This window comes from Lemur catta, chromosome 3 (assembly GCF_020740605.2).
Source record: "Lemur catta isolate mLemCat1 chromosome 3, mLemCat1.pri, whole genome shotgun sequence".
Classification (NCBI taxonomy): Eukaryota; Metazoa; Chordata; class Mammalia; order Primates; family Lemuridae; genus Lemur; species Lemur catta.
The window spans coordinates 108,287,163-108,315,012 of NC_059130.1; the positions used below are offsets into that span (position 1 = coordinate 108,287,163).

Below are 27,850 nucleotides of genomic sequence, written 5' to 3' on the forward strand. Positions count from 1 at the left end.
ATAAAAATAAAAAAACCCAAAAAGTTCAGAAACAATAATGTAAGAATAGCAGATATCTTTTGAAGAGGATAAAACAACCAAGACATCCACAGTTACACCACTTCAATAAATTGACTCACTTTTCTGAGAATTTTCTCTATCCGGCAAATGTTGGGACCAGGTGTGCTCATGTATTGTAATAGTTGTCATCTTTGTATATCTTACGTTTTTTTATTCTACCTTTGTCCAGGTTTTAGTTTTCCAAACAGTATTTCAGAAGGGCTGCATAATATTCTGTCTGTTCCTCAAACACACCCAGCCCCTCGTGGCTCTGTGCAGCGCGCCCTCCCCAGGGTGCCACCCACCAACTCCTCCACATTGTCCCAGATCAACTGTCCCCTCCTCGGGGGACCTTCCTCGAACATCACATCTAAAGCAGTCTGCCGAGGGCAAGTCTCTCCATCCCATCATCCTGGTTTCTTTTCTTGATAGCATTTTATCACATCAAAAGTTTATTTATCTTTTTAGTCTGTCTTCTCCCACCAGAATATAAGCTCCCCTAGGAGAAAAGGGAACTTTTCTCTCTTGTTTGCTCTAGATCTCCAGTGTCTACAACAGTGCCTGGCACATAGTAAGTGTTCAATAAATGTTTATTTAACCAACTCAAGAATTCAGCAGACCACAGCATACCAAGTTGGTTATTGAATGTCCATTAAAAAAGCCTTATTAGCTAATGCTGCAATGGAAATCTTGGGGAGTCAGTATATCAAGGGGTTTGGGACAAGGGTTTTGGCAAAAGACATGGGTTCCTCTCTTACCTCTGTCATTTACTAACTTTGTGATGTTGGGCATTATATTTAACGTCTCTGAATCTCAGTTTCCTTATTTAAAATGAGGGTAATATTAGTGCCTACCTCATAGGGTTATTGTGAGAATTAAATAAAAATATGCACGGAGAGTGCTTTGCACAGTGCCCATGAAACACGGAGCAAGCCACGTGAGCCACCCGTTACCAGTGCTTTCTCTGTGCCAGCCGCTGCTGCGCCAAGTATTTTCCAGGTGGTAGCTCATGTAATCCTCAAAATCACCCTTTTTCCTGGTTATACAACCATGTTATTTTATGAAAAATTTATTGACCTACACACTTATTTGTGTACTTTTTTGTATTTGGACTATATTCATAGTCAGTTAAAAGCTTACTTAACAACAACAACAACAATAATACCACAACAAAAGCCCTATGAGATAGGAAACTTTATGATTCCCATTTTACGGAAGAGGAAACTGAGGCTCAGAGAAGGTAAATCATTGGCTCAAGATCGTAGAGTAAGCAGTGGGGCTGAGGGTTTGGAGCCTGTGCTCTTACAGCTTTTAATGCCCTGCTCACTGCTCGGCCTAAGTGCTCATTAAACAGTAGTATTTATTATTATTAACATTTAATATTCTTGTTTTATGTTTTTTCTTCTATTTTATTTTAATTTTTATTTATTTATTTAGGAGACAGAGTTTCCTTTTGTCACCGTGGTTAGAGTGCAGTGGAGTCATCACAGCTCACTGCAACCTCCGACTCCTGGGCTCAAGTGATCCTCCTGTCTCAGCCTCCCAAGTAGCTGGGACTACAGGCGCTCGCCACCAAGTCGGCTAATTTTTTCTGTTTTTAGTAGAGATGGGGTCTCCCTCTTGCTCAGGCTGATCTCGAACTCCTGAGCTCAAGCAATCCTCCTGCCTCAGCCCCCCAGAGTGTTAGGATTACAGGCATGAGCTATTGTGCCCGGCCATAAATTTCTTCTTCTATTTTAAATGATGCTTCAAAGTATATCTTTGGGCATTTATGGCTTTCCTCTGTTTTTGAATGATTTCTTTTGTATACAATCCCAAGGATGGAATTAACTGGGGAAAATGGAACCCAGAGAGTTGAAGTGACTTGCTCAAGGTCACATATAAGTAGTGGTGCTTGGAGCAGGGCCACCATGTACAGTTGAACAGGTTGTTCACTTCACAAGGGCAACTGATCCGTGGGTGAGTGGGCTTCCCAGGGGAGGCTCAATAGGAACTCAGCCTTAGGCAGGGTTTGAAGGGGCAGAGGAGAAAGGGCACTCCGAGTGGAGGCACACAGGAGGAGAGAATGAGGAGGATGTGATGGGGAAACAGTGGGAAACCAGTCTCAGTGGAGGAGACAATCAGAGAAAGGGGATATCTGGAGATAGGTGGGACTGGACCATTCATTCATTCCACAAATATTTGCTATGCTGGGTACTATTCCAGGAGCTGTGCATACAGCAGTGAACAAGCCCACCCAATCCCCATACTTATGGAACAGACATTTTCCTTGGGTGGGGGAGGAGGACAGATAATTGACAAACAAAGAAATTGAGTAAAACAATTACAGATTATGTTAAATATTAAGGAAGAACCAAACAGGTGCTGAGTCCAGGAGTAATGGAATGGGACCTATTTAAACAAAATGGTTAAGGGTGGCTTCTTTGAAGAGGTGACAGCTGAGAAGGGGAAGACTATTTTAGGCATGTGCAAAGGCCCTGAGGTAGGATGCTGAAGCATTCAAAGCCAGGCAGAAGAAGGTCTTGAGGGGTTGTAAGTTCAGAAGTCATTTCAGACAGTCTTGAGCAAAGGAGTCTTCCCCCCATCCCAGTCTGATCTTTCTTCTGGGGTCAGCCGTACTGTTCCATCTGCTGCTGGTTGACCTCATAGAGCAGTCTCCTCAAAGTCACGTGTCAGTCCCAAGAAGCCTCCTACCTCCTATCCTCCTTCTAGGTCTCTGTACTCTCCCTTGATAGTTGCTGAGCACTTTGATTCTTCCTTCCTCATTCTCTCACTCTGTCCCTTCCTTGGCCACCTTCCTGGACCAGGGAGGAAACCAGGTACTGTGGTACAATAGGATCACACACCACAAGCACTTTGGAGGTGCTCCGACCTGGGTTCAAATCCCAGCTCTGCCATTCAGCTAATTTCACTGGGCCTTGGTTTACCAGTCTGTACGGGGAGTTGTACCTGTGGGTGGGGGGAGTCAAATGAGATAATGTACGTGACAGCAGTTGGCACAGAGCAGGTATTTGATAAATGACAGTGCCTGACCCTTTGCCTGTCCGTCCTGTCTTGTTTTCTTCATAGCTTGGCTCTTTATACTTGGGAAGCAGAGAGATGGTTAAAGTTCTAGGGTAACCATAGGCTTCTTAAATATCTCTCTGGGGGAGTCTAAATCCCCAACTATCCCTTTTTGAAAGTATTTTAGACAGCATAATTTGTAATCGTAATACTGATCATTAACTGAGTGTTTACTACTTGCTGGCTACTGTACCAAGTGCCTTACAGACAATCCCTTCTCTCCTCCTGGTGACAGCCCTGTGGAGGAAGTTTCACTACTGTCTCCATTTTATAGTTCAGGAAACTGTGGCTCAGAAAAGTAAATCACCTGGCTTAAAGTCACATACCCAGTTAAGGGACTAAACTGAGACTTGAGCCCACATTTTTCTGGCATCAAAACCCTAGTGACTGTGTGCCCAATCACTAGGCCATCCTGCCTCACGGCCCACCTGGCAAGGTAGGGAGTGTCGACACGTTTCATTTCCCGCATGACTGGAAGGCCAGAGAGGTGAGGGGTTCTCTCACAGTCCCATAAGGGACTGGACACTAAGCCGGACCGTGCTGGGTCTGGCCCCAGACCCCAAACCTGCCCCAGCAGAGAACACTGGGAGGTCTGAGACTTCTCTCCAGAGCAACAGAAACACAAACACAGTGGCCCTTTCAACAGGACACTGTGCCTGAGTCACAGGGTATTTATAGATGGGCCTCCTCTCCTCTCCTTGGCCTTGCCAGGGTCTATCAGCTTCACTTGGGGCTTGGAAGGTGACAACTTGTTTATCATCCAAGGTGCCTAAGCGCGCTGTTGTGACATCCTCTGAGAACGAAGTCTGGAGGCCTGCCTGGGTGTAGACCTGACCTGACCTCCCCACACCCAGACCGAGGCAGCTCTGCTTGCCCAGGTTGTTCCACCTTCTCCCAGATGCCCCCGCCCGCCCCACCACAACTACACGCATACGCAGGGAACTCGGGGTCTTTGGGTAAACTGGGATGGAAACACTGCTTTTTTCAGGAAGGCTGTCCTGGATTGATCAGACAGGGTGACACACTGTCCCTGGCCCTACTGCTTTTAGGGAGTGAACCCTCTTATTGGTCAGATAATTAAATTAATCATAACAACATTTGCTAAGGACCTTCTATACACCAAACACCATGCTAAGAGTTTTAGCATTACCTTTTTTAATCCTCATGATAATTTCATAAGTTGGATTTTAATTTAATATCATCTTTATAGATGAGAAAACTGAGGCCCAGAGAGGTAAAGTAACTTGCCTAAGGCCACACAGCTACAAAATAGCAGGACCATACTCAAAATCTAGTTTTTCCTTGGTTCCAGAGTCCAAGCTGCAGGTGACCTTGGGCAAGTTACTTCCTACCTGAGCCTCAGTTTCTTTATCTGTAAAATGGGGACATGAATACCTACAGTTGTAAGGACTGAATAAACTTGGTACACAGTAGACTCTTGACTACTGACTGCTGTCCCCCACCCCCTCAACCATCAGGAAATTAGCTTGCTCTAAGCTGCTTAGGACAATCAGCCAGGCCACATCTGGCTCCAACTCCAGGGACTTACCCAGGACCGGGCTGTTCCAGCCATTCCTGCCCCACTGGCCCCACCTCCTTTTGTTTCTCCTCAATGGTCTTCCAGTCCTGAGTGACTCAGAACCCAGGGGCAGGGCCAGGGTAGGTGAAGTGGGGGGTGAGGGGTGGAGAGTGAGTTGGGTTAGGGGTAGCTGTGAGTAGAGGCACAGTAGACTGGCCTGGCTCTTGCTCCTGGGATCTGTTTCGGATGGTGCCAGCCTCCAGGCTGCTGCAAGCTGGAGCCCGAGGTGTGGGTGCTGAGCTAACAGAGCACTCAGAGCCCCAGATTTAGTGGTTGAGCTCTGACCCCAGATGGTGGCTGGGCTGCAGGCGCTGGGCCAAGGCTGCTTTTGTGGTTCTTGCTGTAGGGCTCTGGGTGTTTGCACAGGGCAGCCCACTCCTCTCTGCTGTCTTCCCCGCGTCCTCCCCAGTCCCGTGCAGAGCTCCTAACTTGAGGTTCCGGTGGATTTGTGTTCAAGGCCTGGCTTGCTACCTGTGTGACCCTGGGCAAGGTACTTAACCTTGGGGTGCTGAGGGTTGTGAACATTAATTGGGGTCCCTGGGTAAGGCTGATCCCCTGCTCCTTTCTCCCTCCCAACCCACGACTAGGGCCCATGACGCCGGGGCTAGTTCTCAGGTCCTCACTCTACCTTGCAGGAGCCTTTACACACACATACACACACACACACACACAGCCACACACAGCCTTGACCTGGCTGCTCCGGGGGCTCCAGGGCTCACCTTGCAGTGCTTCCAGAAACTCTGATCCTAAATGCCCCCAGCCTACTGGCCAGGGCCCAGCTCTGACAAAGGTGAGGGCTCAGCTCTGCTCAGCTGCAGCTCAAGTTTCCTGCTGGGCCTCGTTAAAGGGCCTCATTAAGGAGCAAGGCTCATAATTTTTAACAATCTGGGCGTTTCTTTCTAGCCATTTTCTATGCCCCTACCACATTTTTGATGTGTACATTGATTTACATACCAACCTATATTATGTTTTTAATAGGATAGGATCAGATTCCATGTAATCGAGGTGTGTTTTTGTTTTTGCCTAACAATGCATTACTGACATCTTTCCATATTGGTATTCAATAAAGAAAGCTCAACATCATGTTTTAAAATTGGGGAATATTTATGTATATATGTATTTTTATTTATTTTTCTCCATGGACATCTGGGATGCTTATTGGGCTATGCTTTTGTTTTTATTTTTTAGTAAACTTTTTCTTCAAGTACAATATACATTCAGAAAAGTACACAATTCATAAGTGTACAGTTCAGGGCATTTTCACAAAGTGAGCACAGCTGTGTGACCCACCCCCAGGTCCAGAAGCAGACCGCCACCAGCACTCCTGGCACCGTCATGCTTCCTTCTAGCCACCTGCACCCCCAGGGTAACGCTGTCCTGAATTCCAGCAGCTTAGTTTTGTGTTTTTTGAACTTTATATAAATGGAATCTACAGGGTGTATTCTTTTGCTCAACATTCTGTTCATGACAGTCATCCATGTTGTCACATGTGGCAATATTTGTTTATTCTAATTCTGTGTAATAGTCCACTATGTAACCACACAACAAATTGTTTATTTGTCCCATTGATGGACGTTTGGGTTGTTTCCAAGGTTTTTCTATGACAAACATTATTGCAAAAAAAATCTCGGTGTGTAAATAGATCTATATATCTGACTATCTCTATCTATCTATCTATCTATCTATCTAATTATATCTTTTTTTTCTTTTTTTCTTTTTTTATTTTTGAGACAGAGTCTTACTCTGTTGCCCGGGCCACAGTGCTGTGGCATCAGCCTAGTTCACAGCAACCTCAAACTCCTGGGCTCAAGTGATCCTGCCTCAGCCTCCCGAGTAGCTGGGACTACAGACATGTGCCACCATGCCCAGCTAATTTTTTCTATATATTTTTAGTTGTCCATATAATTTCTTTCTATTTTTTTAGTAGAGACAAGGTCTCGCTCTTGCTTAGGCTGGTCTCGAACTCCTGAGCTCAAACAATCCTCCCGCCTCGGCCTCCCAGAGTGCTAGGATTACAGGCGTGAGCCACCATGCCCAGCCTCGATCTTCAGTATTTTTATTGACAGATAAAATCTTTAATATTTAATAATTTTGTTGGTAGAAGAAAAATCAGATTTTTGTGGTCTTAATGTGATATTTTTTAATTAGTGGGGATTAGCACCTTTTTTTGCTTTTGTTTTCAGAGGGCATTGGCATTTATTCTTTTGTGAGTTGGCTTTTTGTATCCCTTGCTTATTCCTAAACGTTTAACATATTATGGATATTGACACTTGGTCTTTCCACGTGTTTCTAATGTTTTCTCCCCACTGGTTACTTGTCTTTTAGCTTTGGTTATGAAGCAACTGCTGGTTTAAATATAGTTTGTTTACTTCCTGCTTGCTGTTTATGATTTGGATAGTCCCCGAGGGTGTGTGTGGCAAACCGCAGGTTCAAGCTGTGGAGGAGGGAGGCAGCAGGCCAGGTGGAGTGGTCAGCTGGGCCCCCAGGCCTGCCTCCCTGGGGTGCAAGCACAGGAACATCTGGGTCAGCAAGCGCCCCTGGACTTGGAGTTTACCACAGAAGCTTCCTCCAATCCTGTTTCTGAGTCTTCCCAGTGCCACCCAGGCCCCACTCTCAGTGAAGAGAGTCTCTCACCCAGCCCAGGGAGGAGTCGGGACAGCCAGGGTAGGAGAGAGAGGGACCACTCAGGAGCAAGAGCTAAACAGCCCCACACTCTGTGTTCAAATCCTGAACCCTCTGGGTTCCACACCTGTGTTGGTCTGCTTGGGTCGCTATAACAAAATACCACAGGTTGGGTGGCTTAAATGACAGAAATTTATTTCTCACAGTTCTGGAGGCTGGAAAGTCTAAGATCAAGCTAGGTTTCCTTCTGAGCCCTCTTCTCTTGGCTTGTAGGTGGCTGCCACCTCGCCGTGTGCTCCCAGGGCCTTTCCTAGGTGTGTGTGCGGGGAGAGAGCGAGAGAGAACAAGAGCCCACAGCACACTCTCTTGTGTCTCTTCTTATAAGGACGCTAATGCCATTGGACCAGAGTCCCGCCTTCATGACCTCATCTAACTCTAATTACCTCCCCAGGGCTCCATCTCCAAATATCACCACATTTGGGCTTAGGGCTTCCATATATGAATTTTGGGGGAACACAAGCATTTAGTCCATAAATGCCCCAGACCATTTCCTAGTAGTGTAACCTTAGGCAAGTTACCTAATCTGTGACTTAGTTTCCTCATCTGTAAAATGGGGATGATAATAGTACCAACCTCATGAAATGATGAATGAATTAATGCCTATAAAGTATTTACAACAGACTGAGATAGCCAGCCTCCAAGATAGTCCTCAGTGATTCTTGCCTCCTGGTGTCCATGCCTTTGTGTTGGTGTCTCCTCATTGTATCAGGGATAGTCTGTGTGCCCGATATAATACAATGGGAATGACAGTGTGTGACTTCTGAGGCCAGATCATAAATGACATTAGCACTTCTGTCTTGCTCACTTGGATCACTTGCTCTGGAGGAAGACAGGTGCTAGGATATGAGGATGCTCAAGCAGCACTGTGCAGAGGTATGTGTGCCGGGGAACTGAGGCCTCCTACCACCTTGCCAACCTCGTGAGTGTACCATCTTGCTAATGGATTCTCCAGCCCCAGTCAAGCCTTCAGATAAACTGAACTCCAGCCCTAGCCAACATCTTGACAATAACCTCCTTAGATACTCTGAGCCAGAACCATCCAGCTTAGCTGCTCCTGAATTTCTGACCCACAGAAACTGTGTGAGATAATAAATGTTTACGATTGTTTTAAGTTGCTAAGTCTGGGAAGAATTCATTATATAACAATAGGTAATACACAAGCCATGGATTCATCCATAGTAACTGTTCAGTAAATGCTAGCTAGTAATTATTCTCCTGACTGTGATAACATTAACAACATTTGTTGAGTGTCTGCCATGTGTCAGACATGTGCCATGTGCCTGCCCAGATGAACCCCCACCTCTGTGCCACCAGCCTTCAGCAAGGGGTACAATGCCAAGGAGGACAGTCACCCAGAATCCTGGACTCTCAGGACCAGAAAGGCCCAGAGAGATCATTACTGTACCCAACTCTCATTTTACAGATGAGGAACTTGACACACGCAGGTTAAGTAACCTGCCCACGGCAACAGAGCTGATACATGGAGGAGTCTAAACTTGAACTCAGATTCCTTGGTCCTGGGGCAGCCTCTTTGCTGCTCTGTGCTCTTGGGGTCTTACAGTCAAGGTTTATTTATTTATTTATTTTTTTGAGACAGAGTCTCACTTTGTTGCCCGGGCTAGAGTGAGTGCCGTGGCGTCAGCCTAGCTCACAGCAACCTCAAACCCCTGGGCTTAAGCGATCCTACTGCCTCAGCCTCCCCAGTAGCTGGGACTACAGGCATGCGCCACCATGCCCAGCTAATTTTTTTCTATATATATTTTTTTAGTTGGCCAGATAATTTCTTTCTATTTTTAGTAGAGGCGGGGTCTCGCTCAGGCTGGTCTCGAACTCCTGACCTCAAGCGATCCACCCGCCTCGGCCTCCCAGAGGGCTAGGATTACAGGCGTGAGCCACCGCGCCTGGCCTACAGTCGAGGTTTATTGCCACTCACAGCTTGTAAAGTACTCTCGATACTTTATTCAGGATCACTGATGCAGAGTCCCCCCCAGACCCTATTGGCCCCCATGTCCCCTGGGGCACTCTCTTTCTCTAAAGACTACCCACTCTCCATAGCCCTTGAAGCTGTTCACAAGTGTTGTCTGGACCTGGGGACAGTGGGAGGAGGCCTGTGGGGCTCCCAGCCCAGGCCATGAGTGGTGAGGTCCTGGGACACTCTGCTCCCTTCCTGTGGCATGTAGGCCAGGCCCGGTGGACATTGCCTTGGCACCTGGAGCACTGCTTTGTGTCCCAGACCCCATAGACCTACCTCTGCCAAGTGCTCTGGCTTTAGCCGCTGGATCAAATGACCCATCGGTTTGATCCTGTGATTTGGGATCATTCTTCGATGAGGATGACATCAAAGCGTGTGACAGGTATCTTATATCATAAAAAAAAAATATCCTTGTACCTCCTCGCCCACTTTCTGAGGGTGTTCTAGGCACCGCAGAGGCTTGAGGGGAAGTCCAGAGAAAGGCAGGGCAGACCCCACCCTCCACGGGAGGTAACGGGACAGAACAGGCACGCGCATGTGAAAAAGATCTGCTCCGTGATGCACGAAGGAAGCATTTCAGCAAGCCTGAGCCATGTGGGTGTGAAAGAGGAGACGGAGGGTGGTTTCCTCTCTGGTATCACCACCCTTGGGCCTGTGTCATTGCAGGAGCACTCCTCCGAGAACCCGGCCACCGGGGACATGGAAGGACCCTCGGGATCATCTCCTACAGCTGCTCCACTTGGCAGATGAAGAAACCCAGGGTGGGAGTGGCTTGCTGGCATCATGCTGGGAGTCTCCTGTGAGACGGAGGTGGAGCCTAGGTGTCCAGCGCAGGCCAGGGTTCTCTGCCCTGAACCAAGAGGTCTTAAAATCTCAGGTTTCTGAAAAATCCCCTTCTAGTGATGATCAAAAAAAGCATAGACTCTGAGGTTAAACAGGCCTGTTTCAGCTTTGCCTAAACTAGCTGTGGGACTTGGGGCAACTCTATATACTGATCTGTGCCTCAGTTTCCTCATCTGTGAAATGGGGATAATAAGCATGACCCATATACTTGAAAATTGCTAAGAGAGTAAATTTTAAGCATTCTCACAACAAAAAAAAAATGATTAAGTATGTGAGGTAATACACGTTAAACAGCTTGATTTAGCCATTCCACAATGTATGCATATATCAAAATATGTTGTACACCATAAATATATACAATTTTTGCTTGCCAATTAAAAAAATAAATGAAACATGACCTATTTAGGGTTGTTGTGAAGACTGAATGAAATAGTGCCACAAAACTCTTTACAGATGCCCAGCCACTTGCAAGTATTGAATCAATCAAAAATAGAATTATAATTACAATTCCCTTCTACCTCTCCCTTTTCCTTAGTAGGCCCAGACCATTCTCCCTGCTGCCATGTCTGTCTCCTACCCAACAGGGACCCCCTCGGGCACTACATCTTCCCTCACTAGTGACACAGACTTTGGGGGCAATTTCAATTGAGAAGTCTGTCTCTTAGCTGGGTGACTTTCTACAAGTCACTTAACCTCTCTGAGCTTCAGTTCCTGACATGTAAAAGTGAGAATCCTAATACCCAGAGTCATTCTCTGACAAACCAATGGCACAGAAGAATGGAAGGGAAGGCAATTGTTATAGATTAAAAAAGATTTCACAAGACAAAAACAACAAAATGCCACATGTAAGACCTTACTAGGATGTGATTTGGACAAACTGTAAAAAAAAATTTGAGACAGTCAGGGACCTCTGAAAATAGTCTGGAAATTAGAGAATAGTAAGAAATTATTATAATTTTTGTTAAGATAATGGCACAATTATTCTGTAAAAATATCCGTATCAGTTAGAAATGCGTACTGAAATATTTATGGGTGAAATCCCTTGGTGCCTAAGATTTGCTTTAAAATAGTCCAGAAAAAAAAGTGTACGGGAGTAAAGATGCAATAAGATTGGGGAAATGTTGAAAGTTAGAGGTGGGTTGGGTCACATGAGTTCATGATACTATTTTATGTACTTTGTGTGTTTGAAATTTTCATTGATAAACAGTAAAAATAAACAAATGAAGTGACTTGCACTTCAAGGGATAGGGAGGCAGTGAAACGTAGTGGTTAAGGGCTCCGGGCCCAGACACCACTGATTTTCCATATTTATATTTTCATCTGCCAGTACTGTAGCTGTATGGTACGTTCTAATAATGACCAGTAATGACACTGGTTTATAACTTTCTGGTTCTGATGCTGGCTCTGCCACTCACTGCTGGGGGACCTTGGCCACGTGACATTCCCTCTCTGAGCCTCTGTAGCTCAGCTGCAAAACAGGGAAAATCATGACCCCTGCCTCCCTGAGTTACTGCAGGACTGAACGAGAGGATGGAGGGAGCACAATGCCGGGCATATCATAAGCGTTCAGCAAATGCTTCAGTGAGAAGCACAGGTTTAGGAATCAGGCTACCTTGGTTGCGAACCCCAGCTCAGCTCTGCCACTTGTGGCTGTGTGACTTTGTCCAAGCCAATTAACTCTCTGAATCTCATTTCCTCCTGGGAAAAAAGCAAAGACCATAATACCTCCCTTGCAGGACTGTTGTGAGGATTAAATGACAAGACATGTTTTGATGCCCGGCGCGGCCATGTGGGAATTTCCACCCCCCACCCTTGACTTTCAGCAGCACCAGCCGTGCCAGCGCCTGGGCTGGAGTCGGTCCCACTGTCCATTTGCTTGGCTTTGGCACCTGGACTGCCAAGTACGGCTGGAGAAAGTCAACAGGACCATGTGAATGGCTCCTTGCAAATGACAAATCTGTGTTGGGAAACATCAGCCAGGCTCTCCTGCTCCCACATGGTCCTTCACCTCTCTCCTGGCACTTCCTCTTGTGTTCCACACTGGCTGGTTCAGACCTTTTCCACCACTTGCTGGTGCTACCCTCCCCACTGCCTTGGCCTCAGATGTTGACCTCAACGCTTTCTTGACCAAGGTCATCAAATACGAGCACCTTTCTCTCCACCTCCCCAAACCTCTGATCCTCACCTTCATCCTTTCCTCTTTCCTATCCTCCCAGCTCAAAGGTTGGAGCGACCCTCTCCTTCTCAAGGCTTTAGAATTCACTCCATTACCCCCAACCCCCCATCTCCAGTACTTTCTCTCCATGGCTGCCCCATCTGAGCCACAAAAACTTGCTCAAGTACCTTAATCGTCCCCAGGTCTGACAGCCACATCTGCTCTATTATTTAACTCACTCATTCACATGTCCACTCATTCAAGAAACATTTGTTAAGTGCCTACTATGTGCCAGGCACTAGGGAGTACAGAGATGAATAGATTCAGTCTTTGCCCTCAAAGTCCTCAAAATCCTCAAAGTCCCGAAGGAGAATCAGACCCACACACAGATGATGGTATTATGACAAGTGAGATGCAAAGATGGACATGGTTGGTGCAGAGACTGGTTGGGTGTGTGGTGAGTGGGAGGGGAGCCCTGAAATGACTCTCAGCTGTTTGGTTGGTACGAATGGGCAGATGGTAGTGCTGTTCACTGACACAGGAGAAAAGAAAAAAGGAAGGAGGAGCTAGGTATTGGGGAAGATGGCATGTTCTGTTTGGGGTATAATGAGTTTGAGGTGCTATTGGAATATCTCAGTAGAAATCTCCAACATATCTTCAGCTTACGGGAGGGAGAAGTCTGAACTGGAATTAGAGATTTGAGAATCATCCCCATATAGGAGTTGGAATCATGAATGTTTACGGGGTGCTTTCTGCTGCCAGTGACAGAGTAATTACACTATGGTGACATTTGCTATCTCACATCTTAAGTAGCCAAGAGGCAGGCAGCTCCAGGGTTGGGTGACTTGGCGGCACAATGAGGGCATCCATAACTCAGGTGCCTTCTATAGTCCACTCTGCCATTCTCAGGAAGTCGACTTCTTCCTCAGCCTTGTCCCCTCATGCTTGCACCGCAGCTGCCCCGCTGTCTCACAACCCCATTACAAGATAAGAATGAAGATTTCTTCTTGCGCAAGTTACTTTTTATTATGGAGAAAATCCTTTATCTTTAGCCAACAGACTTGTCCTTGGGTCTCACTGGCCATATCATTAGGCAAAAGGAAACGTGATTACCATGATAGGCTCAAACGTTCTGTGGTTTATCTCTTTGGCAGTGGAGAGCCCACCTTCCTGGAACACAGGGTAGCCTCTCTCTAATCTTCATCCTCGTGTGACCCCTGGCTGGCCTAGCAGTGTTGACTTGACCCAAACAGTTCAGTAGAGATGCCAGGAGCTTGGGCTCCTGAGTCAAGCATCTCTGAGTTCATATCCTAGAGCCTTTGCTTTCAAGGCCTCTTCCTTTTTCTGTGACTGATTCTCCTCCTCCCATCCCCTCTCTTTCCCAAGGTTGGCTCCTCTGCCCTAGGTCTTGTCTCGTGGCTCCAGCCATCCCTTTCTTGCCGTCCTGCAGACTCCCCCTGAATGTTCCACAGCCTCCTAGGCTCGTCCCGGGGCCTGGGGCCACTGTTCCCAGTTTTCTGCCCCAGCACCGTAAGTGGGTGACCCCAAGGCCCCTGCATGAGATTCTACCTTAGAAACAGCCATCAGAGCTGCTCTAATGACTTCTAGCTGCCAATGTGGAAGGTGTCCTAAAAAAATGGGGAACAATTAAAATTTGTGCCGAGAGCCAAGGAGAGCCTCTGGCTAACTTCTAAGCGTCCAGGCAGGACTTCGTGGCACTCAGTGAGCGTTATTCCTGTCTGTCTCCCTTCCCTGGGCTGTGAGTATCTCAATAGGGAAACAGATCACTCATCCGTCCGTCGCGTTGGTACCTGATGCATACTAGTGCTCAGAAAAATGTGTGATGAAGGAATAAGATACTGGCTTTGCCATTTACTTTCTAAGTGTCTGTGAACAAGGTCCTTTCCTTTTCTAGACCCATTTTAAAATCTGTAAAATGAGGGGCCCGGACTGCATCTCAAGGGAGCCCTTTCAGCATTAAATGGCATAAGTGGCCAAGGGGTAGAGGGACCAGCTGGCTGAGGCAGGGTCTCCAGGGTCTCTGGCAAAATGCTGTGCTCAGGTCTGAGGTGGAGGGGTGGGCTTGGAGAGAGGGGCTGCCCTGGCTCCTTGTCTTGGGAGCTGCCAGGACTCCGGAGCAGGGGATGGAACTGATTTTGGCCAGTGAGAGGGCATTGGCTGTTAAGCCCTTGAATCCCGGTGGCCCATTTGCTGGGTCCCCTCCCTGACTCACTAGCCAGGTGTGGGGGGAGACCAATTTCTCGAGGAAACTCTGGGTCCCCAGCCCTTGCCTAAGCCTGCCTCTGAACAAGCTGTCCTTGTTTACGACCCCCGTCGGGGGGACAGTGATTGCTCATCTTTGCATGTGATTTGAGAGGCCCAGTCTTTCAGGCTTGGAGGAAACTCAAGCCCCGCCAGGCGCTTGGCATTGGAATGCTCAGCTGGTCCCCTCCTGGGGCTCATGTGACCAAGATTCAGCTATAAATATCAGAGGGGCCCCAGACCAAGACAGAATCCGGGCTCCAGCAGAAGGCAAAGGGGATCCAACCGGGTGTTTTGTGACAAAGGCCAGACCCCCAGGTCTGCGTAGAGCGAGACAGCCAGGTGGGCCCCCACCCCACCCCACAATATGGATTATAAGTCAGGCCTGATCCAGGACGGCAACCCCATGGAGAACCTGGAGAAGCAGCTGATCTGCCCCATCTGCCTGGAGATGTTTACCAAGCCGGTGGTCATCTTGCCGTGCCAGCACAACCTCTGCCGGAAGTGTGCCAATGACATCTTCCAGGTCAGTGCTGGCCATGGCCTTGTCCTGGGGCCCCAGGTGGCTACTCAGCTTCCCTGCGATGAAATCCCTTCTCTGTTAGCCTTCCAACCGACCGGCTCTTTCCCCTCTGAGGGGAACCCCTGCGGAGGCCTCTGGACTGGGCAGTGGGGAGCTGGGAGGCGGCTCTGGCGACCCTGTGGTTCTCCATGACGCGGGTTTCCCCTCCCACCCTGCCCACAGCTCCCCCACCCCAGTCCTCAGCGCCCTCCCTGTTGACTCTCCAATCCGGAGTCTAACGCCTCAAGTGATAAGTGTAGGGGGTGGGGGACAGGGGATAGGAGAGAGAAACCAGACCCCTGTGGCTGTGGCTGGAGCCAGCTCCAGGTGGCAGGGGGCCCAGAGCTTTAGGAGGAGGGTGGCGGGAGGCACTGGGCAGTAGAGGCATCTTCCCTTTTGAGGCAGTTCCCCACAATATGGGGGCAGGAGGGGCTCCATGTCCCTGAGAAAAGAGCAGGAGTGGATGTGCTGGCTGGGAGCAGGACTCAAGGTTCCCCAGGGGCACTTTGCACAATGTTCTCTCACTATTTAATCTTTAAAGTGGCAGCGTTAGGAGCTTGCTCTACTTGTAATGCCCATTTCATGAGTGGGCAGACTGAGCCTTAGAGAGTAAGATCACTTGCCTAAAGTCACTCAGAGAGTAACGGTGACTTGAACCCGGGTCTGCCGACTCCCAAGCCTGTTGATGGCCTGGCTGCTTCTCGGGTGCTCCCTGTGGAAGTGGGCTGGCTCTCTTCGCAAGATGGGGCTCTCCAGGTCGTTTGGCCTGACGGGGAGCGGCTGGGGTGTCAGGGCAAAGAGAGTAAGAGACTTGAAGGGAAAGAGTTGAGGACGTGGCCCAGGCCCGATGGCAACTGTTGCCACCTGCAGGCTGCAAATCCCTACTGGACCAACCGGGGTGGCTCCATGTCCATGTCTGGAGGCCGTTTCCGCTGCCCCTCCTGCCGCCACGAGGTGATCATGGATCGTCACGGTGTGTACGGCCTGCAGAGGAATCTGCTAGTGGAGAACATCATCGACATCTATAAGCAGGAGTGTTCCAGGTCAGTCCTCCCGGCTGCTAGGGGGCCATCCTCCTGCCCAGCCACGCTGTGTCTCGCTCTCCCAGGCTCCTTCTTCCTCCTTCCCCCTTCCCCTGCTCAGGATCCAGGCCCCTCGCTGGGCTAGCTGCACCAGCCAGTTCTGAGAGCCATTCTCCTCTTCCTAAGGCAGGGGCGGAGGCCCGTGGCCCCAACCCTGGCTCTGCTGATCGATCAGGGGATGGGAAGGGGCCCAGTCATTAGGCTGCCTTCCTAAGCGATTCTGAGACAGAGACTGGGGGAAAGATGAGATGAGAGAGTGGGAGAGAGGCACAGGGGCCAGCTGAGTGGCCCTGGTCGGCAGAGAAAGCGCCCAGTGAGAACACATCCAGGTTGTCTGTAACGACAGCAATGGCTATTTTCCCACGTGCCAGGCCCTGGAAATGCTTCATCTTAGTGCCTCCACAGCCCTGTGGATCAGGCATGACTTTTATTACCCCCATTTCACAGATGAGGAAACAGAGGCTCAAAGAGGTGAGTGGAAAGTGGAAGTGCTGAGAGTTGACCCAGTCAATCCAGCTCCAAGTCTCCCTGTAAATAATAATAAAATAGCTCCGTTGCAGGCAGAATGTTGTGAGTGGTGGAGGTTGTGCAGTGTTGGCCTCGAAGTGGGGAGAGACACAGCTAGGGGGGAGATCTTTACAAATCAGGACATCATGACTAGACTCCCAGGCTGCTGAGCTCACAGCCTTTATGATCCAAAACCTTCACCAAGCACCTGCCTGCAGGCAGTGCCCTGCCCAAGGGAAGGTGAGGGGCCAGGTCTAGGGAGAAAATTCCCTGGCCGGGGGAGCTGTGTTTGCTCATCTGCCTCTGTGACTAATGCATTGTAGGGTCTTTGAAGCTTTGGAGCTTCCTTTCCCATGTCTGCAAAAGGGTAGAGATAGTAAGATCTGTTATTGTGACTGTCAAAGAGGATATTGATGAAAAATGTTTAAAACATCAAATATTTATTGGGCACCTACTGTGTGCAGGCCCTGTAGCAAGTCCTTTCCAGGCATTTTCCCTATCTAATCATCACCGTAACCCTGTAAGGCATTCTTATCTCCATTTTACCTTGAGGAAATGGAGGCTCAGAGAGGGTCGGAGGTTTATTCAAGGACACACAGCTGGCTGTGTGAAGCTGAAGAGAAGCTGAAAGAGAGAGGTTATTGACTCCACGGGGAATATTCTTAACGGGGCTATGCTAGATTGCCTCTCATGTTGCTCGAGCTCAACACCGCAAAAATGCAAACATACTGTTGATCATTACAACAAATAAAATCGATATCATGCCAATTATTAGCCCACGCAATGTCGACCTATGAAGAGCATGTTGTGTTTGAACCCTTTGAGGCCTTGCTGTGTAGTTGAATGACAATGACAGCTGCCCTTTATTGAAGGTCCGCTCTGTGCCGGGCAATACACATTAATTACAGATAACTTTTGCCATGACTGCAGTAGCTCTGAGAGGAAACCCCAGCTCAGAGAGGTGAACTCACTGGTCCAAAATGACAAAGTGAATAAGTGGTAGAACCATCTGGATTTGAACCCAGATGCGGAAGCCTGGCCTGGGGAGGGTGGGCACCTGGGAGGGTGGCAGGCACAGGTACTGACCCTTGCCTCACCCTCAGCACTTCAGGCCTGGGCTCCCTTTCCAGCGCACGGAGGCAGGTGGCAAAGAGAGACTGGGGACTGGGGACCCTGGGCACAGATGCCAAAAGACAAGTCTGGAAAGGGGCTTATTTAAGAACTTGAGGGGACAATAAATCCTGGGTTTGAAGAGTCATGCGAGTGTTCGGAGGTGAGGTGTTGACACTGGCGGGGGGCAGTCACCATTCGAGGTTTGTGAGACACCTGTTACCTGTCACATTAGGAGCTGGGAGTCAGGGGTGGTGGAGATAGGGCGTGGCTGTAAATGAGCATAGAGTCTAGCTGAGGTTGGTGGGGGGTGAGACCTAGACTCAAAAGATCGAATCTAGGTTAGGAAATGACCACTGCCCCAAGAGAAGCACAAATAACATGCCAGGGACCCTAAGTGGAGAAAGAGATCAAGGGAGAAAGGCGTTCTAAGAACGCATGTTAGGGAAGAAAGAGACACGGACCCTGGGAAGAACCCCTGGACTAGGAGTCCAGGCTTGTGCTAGGCCGTTGGACAGCCCTGGGCTACCCACGTACCAGTTGTGTGACTTGGGTCATACACACACTGCTTCTCTCTCATCCTTGGGGGCATCTTCATGGCTCAGAGAGGGCAGAGGATTGTCCAGGGCCACACAGCTAGCAAGTGGTGAAGCTGAGGCTTCACCGGAGAGAGAGGGTGTGACTGACTCCACGGTGAATATTCTTAACTGCTATGCTAGCTATTGATTCATTCTTTCTACCTGTATTTAATTACCACCTCCTCTGTGCCAGATACTGTACACTGTAGGTTCAAGGGTGAAGGAAACAGGCAAGTTTCCCTGCCTTGAAGGAGGTTACAGTCTGGTGGATTAAATATAGAATTAAATGAGGCCATCAGTATAAATCGCTTAGCTCGGAGCCCAGCCTGCAATAACCAAGAGCTGTGGTGACTATACTTAGAGCAAATGAACTCTGGCCTCCCCCGCCCTGACTAGCTGGGTGACCTTGGGCAAGTCAGTCCACCTTTCTGGAGCCCAGTTTCCTCTTCTCTAAAATGCCTCCAGGCATGTTGGAATGACTCTGGAGTTCTATGACCCTGCCTGTGTCCTCTGGCTGGCAGAGCCTCAGGCTAACTCCATCACTGAAGATTGAGTCTTAGGGTGGGGGGACAGGTAAGGTGTCATTGGCTTCCCTGGTTCGGGGCCCCTGACAATGAAAAGAAAAGGTTTGGGGCAGCCAGCCACTGACAGTTCAGGGTGTAAGTCTGGGGTGGCCTCCTGTGATTGGAGCTGGTGGGGTGGGCAGAGACGGGGACACAGGACCCCCGTGACTGATGACTGTTTTCCATGTCAGTCGGCCCCTGCAGAAGGGCAGCCACCCCATGTGCAAGGAACACGAAGATGAGAAAATCAACATCTACTGTCTCACGTGTGAGGTCCCCACGTGCTCCATGTGCAAGGTGTTTGGGGCCCACAAGGCCTGTGAGGTGGCCCCGCTGCAGAACGTCTTCCAGGGACAAAAGGTACTGGCTCCAGCCACTTCTGCCCCTGGCCTGGGGTTGCTGGGCACGGCGGGATGATTCAGGAGGTAGATTTGATCCTCGTAGATCTGCTGAGCCGGCCCTTTGAATAGTCCCTCTGGAGGGACTTACCAAGCCGCAGGGACAGCAGCCCTTGCCTTCCTGGGGGAGGTGGCTGAGCTCATGGGTTATACTTAGAGCCACTTGAGAGCACCTGGGTGTGGCCACGGGGGAGAAGTCAGACCCCAGGGCCAGGCCACCAGGGTCCTCTCAGGCCATAGCTTCTCCATCCCAGCGTACTTTGGGCCCCGGATATATCTTCCCATGCCTCTCACCTCTTCCAGACCTCGTATTCCCCTGCAGCAGAAGGCAGCTTAGAGCCCTCTCCCTGGGCCTGTGGGGTCCCACCACCCTGTACATGTAGTAAGCTGCAGCCCCCTTTTCCATACTCTTTCTTCCCCACCCCCACTCTTCTCTTGGTCTCTTTCTTCTAGAACTCTCTGACTCTTTCTTTTCTTTCTCCCTCCTTTCTTAGAAACAAGCCCCTCCTCTGCCAGTCCCTTGCTGTGTATTTAGGCAGCTCACTTCCCCATTCTTGGCCTCATTTGTAAAATCAGGGATGTACTATCTCTCTGATATCCTCTGCTCTGGGCCTGAGCTGCACCCCAGAAAGAGGGGCCACACCCCTACTGGAGGCCCTTTCTAGCAGGGAGGGGAGGGAGGGAGCCACCATTGTTGCCATGCCCTAGCGGGCAGGCCCTGAAGCTATTTCTGTCTCTCCTCTCCTGACCTCCCCCCACCCCCCATCTAGACTGAACTGAGTAACTGTATCTCCATGCTGGTGGCAGGGAATGACCGAGTGCAGACCATCATCACTCAGCTGGAGGATTCCTGTCGAGTGACCAAGGTGAGGGGATAGAAACGCCCTGCCTTGGGGCTGGAAGCCTCCCAGTGCCACCTGGTCTCTGGGGAAGGCTCACCCAGGGGTTGTGGCTAAAGGTTGGGGCCTGGAGCCAATGGTAGCAAAGCAGGGATGGCTGGGGAGGGACTAATCCACTTGTCCACTCACTCAGCAAATGCTTCTTGAGCACAGTTGTTTGTCAGGCCCTGCCAAGGTGCTGGGGATGGGAAACTGGTCCCTGACCTCAGGGAGCGTCCCACCAATAATTCCCCGGATTTATTCTGAGCAATGTGCTCAGGTGTGCTGTAGTAGACCAAGACTTCTCAAACTTTAAAGTGCATGCAAATCACCCTGGGATCTTGTTAGAATCCAGGTGTTCCAGTAGGTCTGGAATGAGGCATAAGATTCTGCATTTCTAATAAGCTCCCAGGGTTTGCCCAAGCTACTGAGTCCACAGACCGAACTCTGAGTAGCAAAACTGTCGAGGGCAGAAGAGAACTTTTCAATCCCAGAAAAAGCATTCATGATTTTGCATCTCCATCTGGGGTGAGGACTTGGAGATGAGATGGGGAGGGGTCATGATAGCTGCTAGTGGACGAAGAGCCCGGTGAAGGGTAGGTTTGAAGGAAGGCGACATACATTGTGATCACCCAGGAGAGGCTCCCAGTCTGATGAGGAGCTACTATTATACCCATTCTACAGGAGAGGAAACTGACATGTAACATCCTGTTGGAGAGAAGGGAATTGAGGAGGGCACTAGGGGAGCTGCTTTTCCACCTCTCTTAGGACCAAAGGATGCGGAGCTTCCCAAATCCAGTCTTGGTTCTAAAACAGAGGGAAGAGTGTGACTTGGGGCATATGGGAGGCCCAGAATATGTCATGCCATGTGACCCTAGAGCCTCTATTTTTGAAGAAGGGGGTAGCTGTTCTCCATGACACCAGCCTCTGAATGTCATTGATGTGCTAAGTAGCTGTGAGACCTCACGAGTACATTCTTCTTGTTAAGCCTTCCTCTTCTGTAACGGGGTTTAGTAAGATCTCTCCCAGCTTTAGGTTGTTTGTTCCTGTCCCTGGAAAGGAGTGTTGTGGGTAGGGAGTAAGGACCCTCCAGGATGTGATGGCAAGATTTCTGTCCCCAGGAGAACAGTCACCAGGTGAAGGAAACTTTGAGCCAGAAGTTTGACGTCCTGTATGCCATCCTGGATGAGAAGAAGAGTGAGTTGCTGCAGCGGATCACACAGGAGCAGGAGGAGAAGCTCAGCTTCATAGAGGCCCTCATCCAGCAGTACCAGGAGCAGCTCGACAAGTCCACGAAGCTGGTGGAGACGGCCATCCAGTCCCTGGATGAGCCTGGTGGGGCCACCTTCCTCTTGGTGAGCAGGACTAGGCAGGCCTGGGCAGGGTCAGTTTGACTCTGCAGCCCTGTCTAAGGTTCAAGTCATTTAAATCCCTGTGAGCCTCAGTTTCCTCATCTATAAAATTGGCATGTAACAATCCCTACCTTCCTCTTCCTGATTTGATGAGGATCAAATAAGAGGATGTTTGTGAAAGGGTTTTGCAAACTGCAAAACACACCGTCCTATACAGAGAGTATTAATCGAGCACCAACCATAGGCCAGGCACTGAAGTGGAGCCACAGCAATGAAGCAGACACAGCCCTGCCCTAGAAGAGCTTTTTGGGGAGGACGGAAAAGGCTCAGCTATAAGACATCACAATTCTGTTCAGTAAAAATTTCCTAAGCTCCTACTGTGGGCCAGGCTTTGTGCTAGACATTGGGTATGAGAAGGCGATTAGGATATGAGTCTCAGATTGGAGATTTCTGGGTTTAGGAGTGTTTGAACTGATACCCCTAGAACACAAGCTTCCTGCCAGGACAATGGGAGGGTCCCAGGGTGATGACTGAGACCTGTGCAGACCATAGACAGAAGGAAAAAGATCCCAGTCCTGTTCAGCTCGGGGAGGGGAGCAGGTCACAACCGGGCTAGGGAACGGCACTGAGTGTCCATCTGCAACACCGAGTCGCCGGTTTGCTGGTTTCCTGGGGTTACCTCTTCTGCAATCCTAACCTTTGTTCTCTCTCCCCCCACAGAGTGCCAAGCAACTCATCAAAAGGTCAGTGTCTCCCCAGGGACTGTGATCCAAGGCCCTGGTTCCCACCAGGGCTGCTGACTTCTGTCCAGGCCCCCATACCTGGGCAGGAGGTCTGCTGGGAGGGTCTCACCTTAGGCTTGCTTTCCTGACCTTTGCATACTGCACTTTCTTGGACCATCTATTCTGCTGTCCTGGAGAGGAGTGTGGAGAGGAAGTACTCCACCCCTCCAGGGAAGCCTCTAGGTGGAAGGCCTGGGTGTGGGCATGGCACGTGGGCTTGTGGAGTGGGAGCTAAGACACCCCTCCCTGCACTGAGCCCCGGAGATCTCACCCTGCCTCTCCCTCTCTCCCCCACAGCATCGTGGAAGCTTCCAAGGGCTGCCAGCTGGGGAAGATAGAGCCAGGCTTTGAAAACATGGACTACTTCACTTTGGACTTGGAATACATAGCGGATACCTTGAGGGCCATTGACTTTGGGACAGGTAAAGGAGGTGGTGGTGCCGCTTGCCTACTTGCCTGCCTGACCCCTGAAAGCCAGCATCCCTCCCACTGAGCCCCACAGCGGAGGCAGATACACTAGCAAAGATCCTGGAGATCAAGTTGAACTCATACAGCCAACTTCTAGAAGAGCCCAGAGCTTAGCATGGTGCCTGGTGCATAATTGTGGCTCAGTAAATTATGTGTGAATTCACAGCAGGAGGCCTCTTGGGGCAGTACAAATAGCATGGGGTCTGGAATCAGACAGACCTGAGTTCAAATCCTGGTTCTTTGTTTGTTATCTGTGTGACCTTTGGCAAGCCCCCCTCTGCCTCTCTGCGTTTCGTTTTCTAACTTTTAAAAATTAGGTTGGAAGTGGGCCCTCTAATGATGACCACCTCATGGTGCTGTTGCAACTCATCAGATATTGATGCAGAAAGGTTCTGTATCCAAAATAAGCAAATCCATGGGGAAAAAATAAACAAAAAAAAAAGAGAGAGAAAAAAGAAAGGTTCTGTAGAGTCCTAGGCACACACTAGTTATTGCCTAAGGGTAGTCTTAACTTCAGCTTCTTAACGCTACCATTTATGATACCCGGGCACCTCATTTCTGGTTATAATTACTCTTCCATAGAGTGCCTCTAATAATTGCAATGATGTAAGCACAGCAATAATAAGGGGAAAAATAAGAAGGCAAACGAGGAACTGAATGAGAAGCAAAGACGTTAATTTGCCGCAGCTGAAAGGTAGCTATTTAGCAGCAGGGAAAGACAGGACAAATCCAGCGTTGCTGACTGTCGCGTTGGTCTGAGAGGTGATACTCCGATGACCAGCTGAGAGAGAGAAAAAGGGTGTGTGCGCGCAGGAACAAGCAAGAACCAAACGGGCTTGCATGAGAAAGAGCAATGCTTCTGGGCACCTCCTTCAGTTTCTGGTATTAAGTCTTTTCTCAGATCCCCAGATACACCCTACTCATGGGTTAGGACAAAATACATCCCAAAGTGGAGATACCAATGGACTTGGCTACATTCATTGCTGCAGATCATCTGCGCCACTATTACGGACCCTAAGCTAAGATATTCAAGAGCGGGTCGCACCATGTAAACAAAGCATTGTGAAGACCTCCACTGCTCTTCCTAATCTCCCTGAGCCTCAATTTCCTCATAGGTAAAATGGGAGAGTAGCAACAGCTACCATTTATTGAATACTTCCTATGTCTTAGGCACTAGGCCCTTGACATAAATGCTATCATTTAATACAACTTGATGAGATAGATGCTGTCATCTTCGCCCTTTTGTAGTTGAGGAAACTGAAGCTCAGAGAGACTGAGCAACTTGTTCGAAGACCACACAGCTTAGCAAGTAGCCCACACAGACCCCACTGAGGGCCATCCCGCTCACAGACTCTTGTGAGGATTGTATGAGACAAAGCATATTCGGCACTTAGCACCACACTTGGCACACAGTGAGTCCTCGGCAAACGCTGTCATGAGCAGTAATCGTGATCACGATTAAACAGCAATAACACTCCCTGGGTTACGCACTGATCTCGGTTATTTGGCTGGAATTTTGGCTGTTTTGGAGACACTCTTGACAAATACTCTGACTATGGTGGCCCTTGCAGGGCCCCAAAAGATTGAGGAGGTGGCCTAGGGGACAGGGTGGGGAAGTATGTTCCCTGTGAGAGCTTGAAGGTGACAGCCCAGATGAGAAAGTGAAGACATGGGTTGCAGCTTGGTCACTGTCCTGTGTTCTGCTTAGAAAGCTAAGGACCACGGATGGCCCAGATGTGCTCCCCACCCCATGTTCACCCCTCTGGAGGCTAAGCAATGAGGAAATGGGGTAAGGGTGCTGAGCGAGCAGGTTGCAAAGGCTGAGCAAGTTCCCTCAAGACCAGGACTCTGATCCCTGATGATCAAGGAGTTTTTTTCTCCCCAGGCGATGTTTATCTGTCTAACTGAGTGATGTGCAGAAGCACAGAGCGTGCTTCCCCAAAGTCCCCTCTCTGCTCACAGGCAGAGCAGGTGACAGAAGGTGCTGCTGCTTCTGAAACAAAGCCTCACGTCCTCGGAGGGAGGGCAGAGGGTCGCGGGAGCAGGGCCTCTGTGCAGCTTGGGTTTGGCAAGCCCATCACCTTCTGAGCCACTGCTGTCCCTGTGTGGCCATCTGACCCTGACCAGGGCATGGGCAGGTGTTTAGGCAGCGCCCTCTCCAGCCTGCCTCTCCTTCCAGCAGCTCCTCCGAGAAACCAGCCCCATCCTAACACAATTGTTCTTGCTCACAGATGAGGAAGAGGAAGAGTTCATTGAAGAAGAAGATCAGAAAGAGGAAGAGTCCACAGAAGGGAAGGAAGAAGGTAAGCAATTCATCTCCCTCCATTCATTCATTCCTTCATCCCTTCATTCATTCCACAACATGAGATACCTCCTGTGAGTGAAGTGCTGTGCTAGACATTGGGAATGACGCTTAGTCCTGTTCCCAGAATGTGTTTTAAACTTATTTAGGGTAAAGTCCTGCGCTCTTTACCCTTAGTGGAAAAAAAAAAAAAAAACCCAAAACTATTCATAATAAAAAGATCCCATTTTACATCTAGATGATCTTCTTAAATGGGAAGCAACACAGCTCAATAGAGGTCAAAGACAGGTAACAACCGGGCATGGTGCCACATGCCTGTAGTCCCAGGTACTCAGGAGGCTGAGGCAGGAGGATCCCTTGAGCCCAGGAGTTGGAGGTTGCTGTGAGCTAGGCTGAGGCCACGGCACTCTAGCCTGGGCAACAGAGTGAGACTCTGTCTCCAAAAAAAAAAAAAAAAAAAAAGACAGGTAACCGAGGTCAAAGACAAGTAACAGAAGTCAAAGACAGGGGCCTAATGAGCTGGGCTGGGCCCGCTGAGGTGTTGTTTAAAATTTTTAAAAAATCAGTTGCTAACATTTTAAAAATTAGGAGTTTTTTTTTAAAGGAATAATAATAATTAATAACAAAAAAAGGAGATTTCCACTAAGAATCTGCATTTTCACCTTCATGTGAAAATTTGGAAGGAGCAAACATGCTGGGCTTGAACTTTCCCCAGTCCTGGAGCACTGGCTCTGGGGAGTGGCTGTCCCTTTTACATGAGTTTGCCTGGCCATTTGCCTGGCCCCACCACTGTCACGCCTGCCTGCTTCACTCATTGGTATCATCTACTGGCCCCCCTAAGGCACTTGAGTTTGCTGAGCTGGCAGTTTGATTAAGAGCCTGGGTCTGGAATCGCAGCTGTAGCCCAGACTAGTGCTGTGATCTGGAGCGGTCCACAACTTCTCTGAGTCTTGGGCCACTCATCTGTGCATGGGGCATAATAGGAGTGACTTCAAAAGGTTGTAGTGGGTAGTAAATTCGATAATCATTTAGCACAGTGTCTGGCGCATTGGAAGGACATGTTTGCTAATTAGCATGTTTGCAAATGTTATTTTTCAAGCCATAGTTACTAGAACTAAATTCCAATCCAGCTGAAAAATATAGGGTAGTCTTTTGGAGTTTTGTGCTTGATATGACATCCATAATGTTTTAGCAGCTAAATTGTTTTCATTGCAAAAGGAAGGGACCAGGCAGGAACTGGAGCTTGGATGATTTTATTTGTCACTGTAACTTGGCAAGCCTTGGATCTTCCTGAGGCCCTGTCTCACCATGCGCCTCGTGTCTTTTGCTTTATTTCAGGACACCAGCTGGATGAATGAGAGACCCTCTAGATGCAGAGAGACTGGGGAGGGTGGGGATGGGCCCGGCTGCCTTGGTGACAGGCCCAGGGTGGGAGGGGTCGGGGCCCCCGGAGGGGCAATGGGAAGGTGTGTCTTCTCTCTGCTCAGAGAGCAGGGACTAGAGTAGGACCCCCACTGCTGTGTCCAGCAGCCACTGAACCGGAGTTGGAAACGTGCTTGAAACAATCACACAGGACACTTTTCTATGTTGGTGCAAAATGAAATATTTTGTACATTTTTAAAATGTGATTTTTGTATATACTTGTATATGTATGCCAACTTGGTGCTTTTTGTAAAGGAATTTTTGTATGATAATGCCAGGTCATTGTGTCACTGGCGACTGTCAGAAAGAAGGGAAGGAAGCCAGGCTGATGGAGCTGCCCACTTCCTTTCCTTGGTGGGGGGACTGGGTAGCACCCACAGGCCTAGAAAGGGATGATGTACTGTATTTCAGGGCCTGTCCCCAACACACGGGATAGTAACTGGGTTTGTTATATGTTGTTTTAATAAATGCACAACGCTCTCTTCCTGTTATTCAAAGGATCTGGGGTTTCATTCAGCCTTTTTTCTGGAGAGGAGAGTTCAGTGGGTTGGACAGAAGGCCTGGTAGGAGGTAGAAGGCAATGTCCAGGCTAGGCTTATGTCCCACCAAGGGAGTTCTTTAAATCATCATTTCCCCATGTGAGCGCCATAGAAAACTGGCCCCAAGATGATCCTCAAATAACAGATTCAATATGTTATTGCTTTGGTTCTCCAGAAAACAGAGCCCAAGGCAAAATTTAAATGCTTTAGTTGGAGGTTGTAGAGACCAAGGGAAAATTTCCTCTTTGCTTTCTGAAGGTTCCCTGAAAATCAACTGACAAGGGACAGATTAATAGGAGAAAAGGCACACAAATGTATTTGATCATAGTTTTACATGACATGGGAGCCTTCAGAATGAAGACCCAAAGATACAGGTGAAACTGTTCTTGGGTTCATGTTTAGGTTCAATAAAGTACAGACAGCCATGTAGAAATATGATTGGACACACAGGTATGATCTGATGCTAACAGACTGAGTGGGGAGACCCAGCAAGGCCTGTCTGTCTGGATTCTTCTGGGCCTCTCTGAGCAGCATTCCTTCCTTCCGGGTGTGGGCAGGACCCTCTCCGGAATGGAGGTCCTATGACCTACAATCAAACAAGATAGATCAGATAATTTCATTTTTAAAATGTTCAGTTTTTACACAGAAAGGTGGGGAAAATTTTAGAGTAATATTTTTAGGTTTTATGGCTGGCTTTGGGGAAAAGGGGTTC

General features: G+C 48.9%; 1 protein-coding gene and 1 long non-coding RNA gene across 3 annotated transcripts in view; both read left to right on the top strand.

Moving 5' to 3' along the window:
- The window catches only part of LOC123634376, a 21,295-nt gene extending 10,889 nt beyond the window's left edge, over positions 1 to 10,406 (top strand). The window contains exon 8 of the long non-coding RNA XR_006733897.1: positions 10,002 to 10,406. This is a non-coding gene — a long non-coding RNA (uncharacterized LOC123634376). The remainder of the gene's footprint in view (positions 1 to 10,001) is intronic.
- Positions 10,407 to 14,430: 4,024 nt separating this feature from the next.
- On the top strand, positions 14,431 to 27,090 carry TRIM63 (tripartite motif containing 63). Of its 2 annotated transcripts, XM_045545915.1 has the most exons (9): positions 14,437 to 15,121; positions 16,028 to 16,200; positions 19,189 to 19,357; positions 20,166 to 20,261; positions 21,395 to 21,628; positions 22,346 to 22,368; positions 22,705 to 22,829; positions 25,107 to 25,178; positions 26,516 to 27,090. In XM_045545915.1, the coding sequence occupies exons 1-9, from the start codon at positions 14,963 to 14,965 to the stop codon at positions 26,533 to 26,535; spliced, it is 1,071 nt and encodes a 356-aa protein (XP_045401871.1). In that variant the 5' UTR covers positions 14,437 to 14,962; the 3' UTR covers positions 26,536 to 27,090. The 2 variants fall into 2 exon arrangements, with proteins under 2 accessions (XP_045401870.1, XP_045401871.1); XM_045545914.1 differs by lacking the exon at positions 26,516 to 27,090 and having other exon boundaries at positions 14,431 to 15,121; positions 25,107 to 25,539.
- Positions 27,091 to 27,850: the final 760 nt, after the last annotated feature.

What these genes read in the sequence shown, in the direction of transcription:
- TRIM63 (XM_045545914.1), top strand. Translation starts at nt 14,963, where the DNA reads ATGGATTATAAGTCAGGCCTGATCCAGGACGGCAACCCCATGGAGAAC. An exon ending in TATAAGCAGGAGTGTTCCAG is followed by an intron (nt 16,201 to 19,188) that starts GTCAGTCCTCCC and finishes TTTCCATGTCAG; the next exon opens with TCGGCCCCTGCAGAAGGGCA. An exon ending in GTGGGGCCACCTTCCTCTTG is followed by an intron (nt 21,629 to 22,345) that starts GTGAGCAGGACT and finishes CTCCCCCCACAG; the next exon opens with AGTGCCAAGCAACTCATCAA.